This window comes from Phoenix dactylifera, unplaced genomic scaffold (genome assembly GCF_009389715.1).
Source record: "Phoenix dactylifera cultivar Barhee BC4 unplaced genomic scaffold, palm_55x_up_171113_PBpolish2nd_filt_p 001260F, whole genome shotgun sequence".
In the NCBI taxonomy this organism is placed as follows: Eukaryota; Viridiplantae; Streptophyta; class Magnoliopsida; order Arecales; family Arecaceae; genus Phoenix; species Phoenix dactylifera.
Window position 1 is genome coordinate 24,797 of NW_024068594.1, and position 11,554 is coordinate 36,350.

General features: G+C 40.4%; 1 protein-coding gene across 1 annotated transcript; it reads left to right on the forward strand.

The window, feature by feature from the left end:
- The first annotated feature begins 248 nt into the window (after positions 1–248).
- On the forward strand, positions 249–9,556 carry LOC103713379 (guanine nucleotide-binding protein-like NSN1). The gene is made up of 10 exons (XM_008800277.4): positions 249–498; positions 1,022–1,063; positions 1,156–1,400; positions 3,053–3,185; positions 3,305–3,478; positions 3,644–3,858; positions 5,469–5,733; positions 6,826–7,005; positions 7,083–7,297; positions 8,877–9,556. The coding sequence occupies exons 2-10, from the start codon at positions 1,045–1,047 to the stop codon at positions 9,339–9,341; spliced, it is 1,911 nt and encodes a 636-aa protein (XP_008798499.2). The 5' UTR covers positions 249–498; positions 1,022–1,044; the 3' UTR covers positions 9,342–9,556.
- The last annotated feature ends 1,998 nt before the right edge of the window (positions 9,557–11,554 follow it).

Consider the following 11,554-nt stretch of genomic DNA (forward strand, 5'->3'; position numbering starts at 1 on the left):
CCGCCATAAACAGATTTAGGTTTGGCCTAAACAGGTTGATCCGTTAACATATTTATTAATTGAATCGGATACAGATTTTAGATATCTGATCCGTGTAATCCGTTTAACCCGTTTAACTGTTGGCTGATAAATAAGAGCCAGAATCCACAAAAGCCGAGGGCCGGCCCAACTCCCCGCCAGTCCGTTTTATATGCCTCGGCCCAACTCCCTGCCTCCGCCCAATTTTCAGCGCGTCCACGACGTCTCCTTAGTTAGGGACTTAGGGTTAGGGTTTGTCTATTCCCTCCCTCATTATCTCTCGAGTCTCCCCCCTCTCCTCTCCTCCGCATTCTTGGCCTCCCGAGCCCTCTCCTCCGGACCTCCGCCTCCGCCCTCTCCTCCCCCGTGCCGACAACGTCGGCCTCCCCGTCGACGGCGACCGCGGCGGCTCGACGGGTCCTGGGAACCAAGGTTGAACGGAAGAGCTCATAAAGAGGTCGGATCCTCTGCTCTACCGAGGTAAGAAAGATCCTCTTTTCTTCTTTCTTCCTTTGATCTTTCCTCTCTTCTTCTCTTTCTTTTTTATGTTCCTCCCTTCTTCTATTCTCTGTGGGGTTTATCCTAGCTTCTTCTTGTAGCTTCTTCTATTCTCTGTGGGGTCTGAAAGTTTGGCTCTGTTTCCTTCATTTATTTATTTTTATTTTTATTTTTCGTTTACAGATTTGAGTTTCGAATGCCTGGTATAAAATTGACAATTTTAGTGGTGTCTTTTTGGTTGTTCTTCAGTGCGGGGGAATATTATGGATGGCTTGTCTTTTTTTTTCTGTATTCTGCCGAAAAACATGATTGAAGAAGATGAACTTTCTACCCTTTGTTCTTTAGATCTAATAAATGATTATGGAAGTCTCTTTTTTCAAAGTTTTTTTTCCTGCCGGTAGTGTCAAGTTTGTGGAATTCTAATTGGAACATAAAAATATGTTTTTGGGCAAGGTAACAAATGAAACGTTGAAAGGCTTTATTGTTTCTTCCTTTCTCCTTCCAGGTTTTTCCCTTGAAGAAGCAAAAATGGTGAAGAAGAGCAAAAGTAACGTGCTGCATGGAAAAAGATTTAAAGTTTTTTCATTTCTTCTGTAAATTTGGACGAGTTCTAACGTTATTTTTTAATTCATAACTAAGAGAGTAAGAGTAAGAGGGTGCCTCTTAGGAAGAAGTACAAGATATTAAGGAAGGTGCGAGAACACCACAGGAAGAAGGCAAAGGAAGCAAAGAAGCTCGGACTGAACAAGAAACGGAAGGTCGAGAAGGACCCAGGCATCCCTAATGACTGGCCTTTCAAGGAACAGGAGCTCAAGGCACTCGAGGCCCGTAGAGCCCGTGCACTGGAGGAACTGGAGCAGAAAAAGGCTGCTAGAAAGGAAAGGGTATTTTTTTAGCCCTTTTGCTTTTAGTAGGTTTATTGCATTTGGTTTTCTGTCTTCTTGGTGCATCAAAAGAACTAGGCTGCATTGAATAATGCTACTATAATTGCTTCATTGTCTTCATACGTGAAGACCAGACATTCGTAGGAAGAGCTTTCCATGCCATTGCTTTCTTTAGTATTTATGATATTATCTACCTATGTTATGATGTCAAGGGAGATGATGTTCATGGTGCTATTTAAGTATACTGAAAGTTGTCATTTGTCTTTCATTGTCTTGATTCACGAGGGTGATATATTTTGTACTAAAATGCTATTTGTTCTTGATTGCATTGCGAAAACTCAAACGATTAGTTGTATCTCATAGTATTACCAATTTACCATGTCCATGACCATAACCATAACTACAACTATGAACCCTTATCCCAACTATTTGCATCTGGCAAATGTGTCATGGTAGTCCAAGCCTAAAGTACCTGAGGGTGATGTAAACTGTTTTCTTGGATTTTAGTTGCCTAAATGAGCTTCAAGGGAAGCGAGTGGGATATGAAAGGAGTATAGGACCAAAAAAGGGAATCTATGGATGAAGTTCTGTGTAAAGTACAAATTTCTGGATGTATGCATGCATAAACGCACTCACACCAAAAGACTTAAATAGCATTTTGCTGGCTTGAAATAAATCTTGGATGCAGTTATTGGTAGTTAGTCCTTGGATAAGACTGAACATTGAAGATGCACAGGTGGGGTTATGGTGTGCTAATAGCCTCTAGCTAGAGGGCTGTGTGAATCAATTTTGATTGCGGGAGAGGAAAATTTTTTCTGATCATTATCTCTGGGCTTGGAATATAGATAGTCATTTGTCTGAGGTCTTGAGAGGGTAAAATGTGGGCTCCTAGTGTGCATATATCTTTCATAATGTGACTTGAAGTTGGACTCGTCTCAGAAATATAAATCACCTGGAATTTTCCCTGCTTTCATTTTTCTGCTTTTGCAGGAGTGGGGAAATTTGAGATTGCACTGTTAACCAAAGCTTGATAATAATAAAGGAGATAGGTATATGATATTTAGAAAGAATGTTTTAAGTTGCTAAATTTTTTTTTGGAACTTACGGTTCACTCAATTTTATTTGCGGATTCTTGTTTTTGAGCAAGTAAAACCCATCTATGGATGGAAATGGAGGAAAAATGATGATATCCAGACGCATTTGGAATGATAGTCTTGTTGAAATCGAAAATAGACCTCTTTGGAGAGGCTTTTGTCCCTAGAGGATGTCATGCTCTACATTAATTAAAAGAGAGAAGTGCAGGTATGGTGTGTGCGCGTGTTGGGCTTAACAAAATTACTTTATCTAGATCTTGAAATGAAGTACCAGATGTGTTAAACCAGTTTCACTAGGCCAAGTACTATTAAATTAGTCTTTGGAGCACTTGACAGTGTTTTTTCTTTGTTTTTTTTTTCCACATTTGATACTTTCTGTTAGCTATATTCCTAAATTGGGTTTTTGTGTTCTAGAACATTGATACACTAGGATTCTATTTTGGTAGTCTTATCTTCAACGAGTGCATTCATATGTATATGTTCACAATTGAGCTGGCCATCAGATATGACAATTTTTCTTAATCTCACTTTGAGTGGTTGACATTTGCTTGATCACAGGCTAAGAAGAGAAAATTGGGTTTACTCGAGGATGATGATATGAGTCAATTGGCTTCCATGGCTGCTGCCAAAGACCTTGAGTTTGGAAATAGGAATACAACAGTAGAGGCTTCAGCTGTAGCTAAAAGCCATGGTAATTGATATTAAAGGAACAGTATGAAACAAAGTATTCTTGTCTTTTTATGCCTCATGCATATTTGATCAACATTATTTAACATTCTGAATTAACAAGAATTTTGATTGATATCACAGACCATTCTGAAAGATCGTTCTACAAGGAGCTGGTTAAAGTCATAGAAGCATCAGATGTAATTTTGGAGGTTCTTGATGCACGGGATCCCCTTGGTACTCGCTGCTTCAACATGGAAAAGATGATATTGAAGGTGGATCCAAATAAGCGTATTGTTTTGCTTCTGAACAAGATAGGTAACTATTTTAGTTTCTTTCATAATTGTATGTTGATTGGATATCATTTTATCTATTATAATGTCTAATACCTAAATATGATTTTGGTAGAAGTGAATGTGAATGCCGTCTCCTTATGGAATGATATTAAGATGATCATTGCTTGTATTCTTTCTTATGTCATAGATCTTGTTCCTCGGGAGGCAGTTGAAAAATGGCTCAAGTACCTTAGAGAAGAGTTACCTGCAGTGGCCTTTAAGTGTAGTACCCAAGAGCAGAGGTCAAATTTGGGGTGGAAATCTTCAAAGGCAGCAAAACCGAGCAACATTCTGCAAACAAGTGATTGCTTGGGAGCTGAAACTCTCATCAACTTGCTAAAGAATTATACAAGGAGCCATGAGGTAGCATCAAATTCTTTCTTTCCCTACTGAAATTATAGAATTTAATATAAGTCTGGAAGCACCTGGTGACATAAATTTTATATGTGTCTGAATAAAATTTTTAAGTTTACAGCTTCTAAAATCGACATTATGATTCTTGGACGATTTTGTTTGTCTTGTAGACATCGTGGCCATTCAATGGATCATATTATGATTTAGTGTTGATTTTTTACGAACATATACTTATAAATAGCTTGTATTAGTTTTACTGACTCTATCACTGCCTGTTTGAATGAGTAGATATTTGACCAAATGGATTAGATTTGATGGACTACGGGATTATTGCCATTTAGTTTTCAATTTTGTAGAATTATATTTGTTACTGACACTAGACTAGACATTGATTTACTGGTGCAAATTGGTTCAGTGATTCAGGTGTTGGAGAAGAAACGGACTGCTTCTATCTAGAAAATCTATTTTTTGGCTTCAGGAAATCTTCCCTACCAAAAAGAAACATGCTCTCGACCAATATCTCATCATCTATTACATATGTTTTATCACTGTAATAATATAGTATAGAATTAGATTGTTATACAAATACTGGTCAAATTTTTGGACATGCTTATATCATCATAGATTTAATTGAAATTGTAACAGGTCTTGATCCTGCGAGTTTCATTTTTTCTTCCACTTTTTGTCTCTTGGTTGCTTTATTTTAATCTTGTCACTTAAATTTGACTGTGTTTTTTGAAAAAAAAATTCTTTATTATTATTATTATTTCTCTTTTTTTTGTTTGCTATCATGAAGAACACAATGTACATGTAAGGACATAGGTAATGTTCATAGCAAGGTTCGCCGTCTCGATACCAAACTCCGTACCAGTGCCACACTAGCACAATGTCGATAAGGTATGGTACGGAATTTTTTTGGCAACACACAGTACGCTACCTATTCCGAGTACCGATACCAAATCGGTATAGTACGATACGTCCTATACAGCCCGATTCGGCCTGGTACGGCATATCATGGTTCATAGACGTATATTCATTATGTCATAATTGAAAGTTCACCAGGAAAATGGTTTATTGTACATCCTTTTACCATTCTTGTTGATTAGATCTACTTTGTAATACCATGACCAACAAGTTTGATTCTGTTATTTTGTATTAGTTAGAGCTCAATTTTGTATGTTGGCCTAATTCATTGTTCGTTGTTTTGTTAGGTAAAATACTGGGTGGGTTTTTAGTGGATGGTTGAGACCTGAACCCCTTTATGCTAATTTCTTCTTTGTTCTGAAGATAGTTCTTAATAATCTTAACGCTTTGTATGAAATAGCATAATAAAAAAAAGAAAGTATTCTCAATTTAATGTCTATTATGTAGTTGAGTAATTGACATTGGGGCACAACCAAGTCTATTCCCTCTCTATTGACTCTTTTTTTTATTGCTTTGTCCATTATGTGGTGCACATATTTTTATCTGTTGAATGTTTGATATTGAAATTATGTAGCATCATTATCATATAACTTCAACCATGATTGTAAATTTTAAACTGTTTGTTTAGGTTTTCAGTATGTGATGAAAGATCTGTGCTGTCATACAATGCTAACTGAACTGATTTGCTTTGGCAGCTCAAAGTATCAATTACTGTGGGAATTGTTGGTCTTCCTAATGTCGGTAAGAGTAGTCTGATCAACAGCTTGAAAAGATCTCATGTAGTCAATGTTGGTGCTACTCCAGGACTGACCAGATCAATGCAAGAAATTCAATTAGATAAGAAGGTGAAGCTTTTGGACAGCCCTGGAGTTGTAATGCTCAAGTCTGGTGATAGTGATGCATCTATAGCTCTTCGCAACTGCAAAAGAATTGAGAAGTTAGATGATCCAATCACTCCAGGTAATTATACATTTTTTAAAAAGAAATATGTAACTGTACTAGAATTTCATTTGCTCGATTGCATTTGATAATTCATTTTGTATTTTGAGAGTTAGTTTTTCATTTTTTTAATGCATGAAATAATGAAAAGTTGCCGTTGGGTAATCAGAATCAAGAATTGACAAACAATACAAGTGAGAATTGGACACATTTGCATTTGACTGTGATTGTTGCTCAATTCGAGGCTTGGTTATGCTCTGCTGATTACTTAAGGACTAATCATGGTGTTGGGTAGAGGTCTCCTTTAGTAGCTCAGCAGGGTCAAATAACAAACAAAGAAAAAAAAAACTAATGGGTTTGATTGCAGAGTATGGTTGCAGCAAAGTTCATTCATTCTTGTGTTCAAACTATAATATGCAATGGCATCCACATTTGTAAATTTATGAAATCCTATCAATCCCATTACTAGTGCTTAAGGCTGTGTTTGGATGCTGGCTAGCAATCCCATAAGTAATCCTTAAGGCTGTTTATGGATGCTGGTTAAATGGTGGATAACATAAAGTTATTCAGCTAACATCCAAACACACTCAAAAAGTGATGAATAAACTTATTCGATCAACAAGTGAAAAAAAGGTACCGACCAGGTTAAAATTATTTCAGGGGGGGAGCATGAAACAACTTTAACCACCCAAAGCTTTCTCTCTCCCTCTACCTTTTTCACTTTTCCTCAACTTTATCCCCGACTGTGGGAGCACCACCAAATAGCAAATAGAGTTATTTGCTGGTTAGCTGGTTAGGGGGTGAATACCAACGGTTAAAGTTATTCTAGGGGTGGTTAGCCATTCGACATCCAAATGCAGACTAAGATATGATTATTAAGCAAAACTGTCCTTTGATCGTCGACTCTTAAACTAACATCTCTTTGTAGTGACCATGGTGGCTTTGATCCAAATTTGCTCTTGAAACTAGGTTGGTTGATTGGAACTGTAAGTTTAAGCTGGAGATAACTTTCTATACTCTCTAACTTTTAAAATAATTGCCACTCTTTTTTGTTCAGGATTTAGTTTCTGACTATTAGAAACTTAGTTAATTTGGTCCTGTGAACTCCTGCAGTTAAGGAGATCCTCAAGCTTTGCCCGGCAGAAAGGTTGATATCCCTATATAAGTTGCCAAGCTTTATGTCAGTTGATGACTTTCTTCAGAAGGTGGCTACAATTAGGGGTAAGTTGAAAAAGGGTGGAATAGTTGACATTGAAGCTGCTGCAAGAATTGTGTTGCATGATTGGAATGAAGGTATGTGTTTCTTGTTTTAGCTTTTGAATTTATTTAATTTGTAATTCCCATTAATCTGACTTGCTATGATGTTTCAGGTAAAATTCCATATTACACACTGCCTCCTACAAGGGAACCAGGGGTGAATTTAGATTCAGTAATTGTTTCAGAATTTGGGAAGGAGTTTGATGTTGATGAAGTTTATAGGAGTGAGTCTTCATTCATTGGTAGCTTAGCATCAGTCGAGGATTATTCTCATGTTGAAGTTCCTCCGAGTCTTCCACTAAATTTTGATGAACAGATGCTAGAGGAGGTTTGTTTCTTCTTGTTTCCTACTATACTCTTCCCTCATTAAAGTTTTGCTTGTAAGCGTGACTTGCTAGTTAATTTACCTAACATTTGTTTTTCTCAAAAAAGAATGTATCAAACATTGACACTTTTTCATACCTGCCTCCAATCAACCTACTGTATTGTTCCATAGTTATGTCATGCTATCATTTTTTATCTCAAAACCTGAAATAGTTGTCTGCTTGTTGATGATTCTGTTCTTGTAGAATATACAGATATATTTTACTATAACTATAACCCAATGAGGTTTGAGTTTAAAATAAGGATCTTCTGAATGTTGATTGCTGAATTTTGCGAACTATGTTAAGGAAACTTGTTAGACATTAATACACCTTGGGAGAACCCAAAATCCTGCTAAAAGTTTATAAAGAAATCTTAAGCTGAATGTCTTTCACCCTGGAATTACCAAACCAATACAATGTTCTCATTTGTTTTCAAAATTTACTGTAGAATTTTATATGAACTTCAAACTGTTCTGATTAAGGTACGCCATCTTAGTATCGAGCTCTGTACCAGTGCCACCTAGTTACTATGTCGGTATGCCCCGTACCGTCCGGTTCGTTATGGTATTGGCGTACCTTGGTTTTGTTAGCTGCCAACATCTGGAGCCTCTGGGATGTTTGGTCATTAGAATTCCTCTCATGTTTGGTACAAGTGACAATCATCACCTTGTTAAGACCATCACTGTTACTAGGTGTATTACAGTTTTTCGTACAATGGAGTCTTCTCTTTTTTAGGAACAGTAGCACATCCTTTAGAGACAAGTTATGAGAAAAGAGCCAGTTACTATATACTGAGATAGTGCATAGAATCATAATGCATCTGGTCTTGTAGCAAACATCAACCTTCAGATGGTCTAAAAGAGTAGCAACAGTCTAGTAAATAAAGGTCATTTTACTATGTTAATGTAATCACATTACTAAGATTATAAGGGCAGCATTTTGATTCACAAATATTTGGGATTTTAGTGGAGTAAGGCAGGGATCAAGGTAGTTGTTTATTGGTGCATCCACTATAAAAGTGCGTTATCCCCCTTTTGTTTTCATTTTTTGTAAAGCATTGAATGACAGATGCAGACTTATGTACCATCCCCAAAATCTGCAGCCTTAAAAATTGCAATCTTATTTTGCTCCATGACCTTGGAGAATATATATTCTAATCTCATGTCCAGTTTAATTATGAAAACACTGATTAATGTATGAATAATTCATTCATACATCTTTGCCCTTCTGTATGTTTATTCTCACAAGCCAGATATATTTATAAATGCTCTCCTTTTTATCTTCGATCCCGGGACTACATCTTGTGCATTCTGTGTTCCTTGGATCTTCTGAAGGTTGAATTACCAGGTAAGATTTAGTGTTATGCTTTCAAAGATAGCATGTTCCATGATATTTTTAATTAGCCAGGATGCATAAACGTGATAGCAGTGCAGTAAATTCTTGTAATCAAGATAGAGCATATAATCTGTAACCTTTCTTTTTAAACTGAAGAGGGAACGACATTCATATTTGAGCATAGTTGACTGAGCTCAACTTTTTCAGGATGATGTAAAACAGAAGGAAATAGCTGAAAATGAAGACGAACCCATGGCAGATGATGGAAAAGACCCTGTAGAATCTAAACCCAGCACTGCTGGCAAACAAAACGAAAAGCTATATACTGCTGAAGGCATACTAAATCCGCACAAACTAAGAGCAGAGAAGAAGAGGAGGAAGGCCCAGAAATTAAACTTAATGAATGATATGGATGCTGATTATGACTTCAAGGTGGATTATCAGATGAGGGAGGTTGGCTCTGACGTGAATGCAGCTGGTGAGGATGAAAGTGATGGTGAAGATGATGCCAATGAGGAGGTGCCCTATGTCTGGTGTTGGTGTGGATGCCTGAGAAAGGTTGGAGACTTGCCGAGATGCCTGCGTCATTGTGAGTTTTGCTTTCTTGCCACCATGCAGAGGATCAGTAAACCATGCATTGCCCGCGCCTGTTATCAGAGCCTGCTGATCTGAAGCAATAGAAAGCAAATTACTGATCAAGAAGTAAATCAAGACAGTTGAGCAGGGTTTGGTGCCTGAACCAGTTTTGAGTTAATTCTAGTAATAATGGGATTATGATTGTAGTAAAAATGAGGAAGTAATCCAAGACTTGTGGATTTTTTTGGTTAATTCAAAAGAATGAAGAAGAGAATTCTGTTTATTTAACTGTACTTTTCTATTCCATCCCACATCATGCTTTTGACATATTCTGTCTGGTTGGTCTCCCAAGCTGGTTCTGTATTCTTACCAATACTGTAAGAAGGTAAGTCTCTTTTATTTGTTATTTATTTGGGGGATCTTGTAGTTGAATCCACCACAAATCACAACTTGTTTCCAGCATGTGGCCACATTAATGCCATTGTATTTTTAGTTAACAACTAAATCAAGCTACCCTCAGCATTTTTTTTGAGGGAGGGGTTCGGGAAAAAAAAGTTTGGAGACAAGCTCTGGTTTACAAAATCCAGTGAAAAAATAACCTGCATCCTGTGGCCTTCCAGTGAAGAGAATCAACCTTTACATTTTACTCTAGTTTTACAGGAGCCTTGGGGTGGATATCTGCATGCTTGATGACCACATCGACCATGTCTGGGTTACGAAATACGAAACTAGCTTGCTGTTTTTTGGCTAACATTCTGCATTGACATGCTTTTACCTAAATTTCTTAGTCACTACTAAGACCACATTTTATAATGCTTTAACATGATGGTTCATTTTAGCCGTACTAATTGAATTGAAATATTTCAACTAACTTATAATATTTGAATTACCAATTTTTCTTCTTTGATAGAAAAGTCGATAAAATACATACATTATATGGCACCAGACAACAACCCAACCGAGTTCTTCTTCTGTGTCTCCTAACACTCTGGAGAGTTTCTAAAAGAAGAGTATTGCTAACGGGACGACGGAACATAGCTGTGGGGAAACTCCTAACGGATAGTTTCCTGCCGGAGAACTGCCCGTCGGTGTCAACGCCGGACTAGGCGAAGTGGTCTCCGGCGTTGCGGGAGGCCGGTCGTCCATCCGGGTGGCGGGACTTGCGACGGAACCTAAGCTAACAGCTCGACGGACCCCACCATACTTACCGTCTTCTTCCTTGCAGGGCGCCCAATGGATCGGAGGGGGAAGCAATCGACGGGGACGGCAACGGAGGGAGCGGCAAGAGGCAATGGTAAGGGGTCTGGAGCCTGGACGAGGCCGGGGCCGTGGGTGACTCAATGGCCCACGGCCGCGGAAGTCGAGCGGCTGAGCCGCTGCTTCCCGGAGGTGTTGCATCCTCCGGAGGAGCCGATCGCGGCGGCCCGGCTCGAATGGGAAGGGCGGGCAGCGGTGGTCCGGAGTTTCGGCCGCCGTGTCCCAGCCGAGTGGGTGGCGAAGGAAGTCGCCGCTCGGACCAAGTTGACAGAGGTGGTGGCCGTCCCGCTTGCGGACGGCTACCTCGCCCTGAGGTTCCGGTCGATGGAGGACCGGGACCGGGCGTTGAGCGAGGGCCCATGGGTGGTGGCCGGGCAACTCCTCGCCATGACCCCATGGGTTCCGGATTTTGAACCCGGGGAGGAGGCCGTGCAGACGGCAATGGTGTGGCTCCGCCTGCCTCATCTGCCGCCGGAATATTGGTCGACGTCGACCATCTTCTTTATAGCCGCTCGGGCGGGCCGGCCGGTAGCTGTGGACAGTTTCACAGAACAGCGGCAGGCGATGGGATACGCCCGGGTGAGGGTGGTGGTTGACACCACCAAACCATTGCTGCCGGGAGTGCTGATCCAGGGGAAGACGAAGGTGAGATGGCAGCCCTTCGTCTTCGAAAATGCCCCGGTGTGCTCTCGGTGTGGGCGTATGGGCCACCAGGTAGCGGCTTGCCGCTCTCCGGCGACCACTAGCGCTGAGGGGGGCTCGGGTTCGGCTTCGGCCTCTGCGGCGGCGGTGGACCCGGGGGGCGGGCCTGCCCAGCCAGCTCCGGGCGTCGGGGAGAACGTACAGGGACCGATCTACGGTCCCTGGATGGTGGCGACACGGCAGCGAATCCCGCGGGAGAATCGGCCGCCGTGGCCGGGGAAGACGACTGAGGCGCACTCGGGGCCCGGGTTGTCCTCGACTCGGCCGCTGTCTCCGGCGGCTCGACCAACTATGCTGGTGTCCCCGGCGGACACCGATGGCTGGCAGAAGCCGGCGAAGGTGGCTCGCCG

Bases quoted from the DNA above. Each gene is read 5' to 3' on its own strand.
- LOC103713379 (XM_008800277.4), top strand. The intron at 3,186-3,304 runs GTAATTGATATT...TTGATATCACAG, and splicing joins AGCTGTAGCTAAAAGCCATG to ACCATTCTGAAAGATCGTTC. The intron at 7,298-8,876 runs GTTTGTTTCTTC...CAACTTTTTCAG, and splicing joins ATGAACAGATGCTAGAGGAG to GATGATGTAAAACAGAAGGA.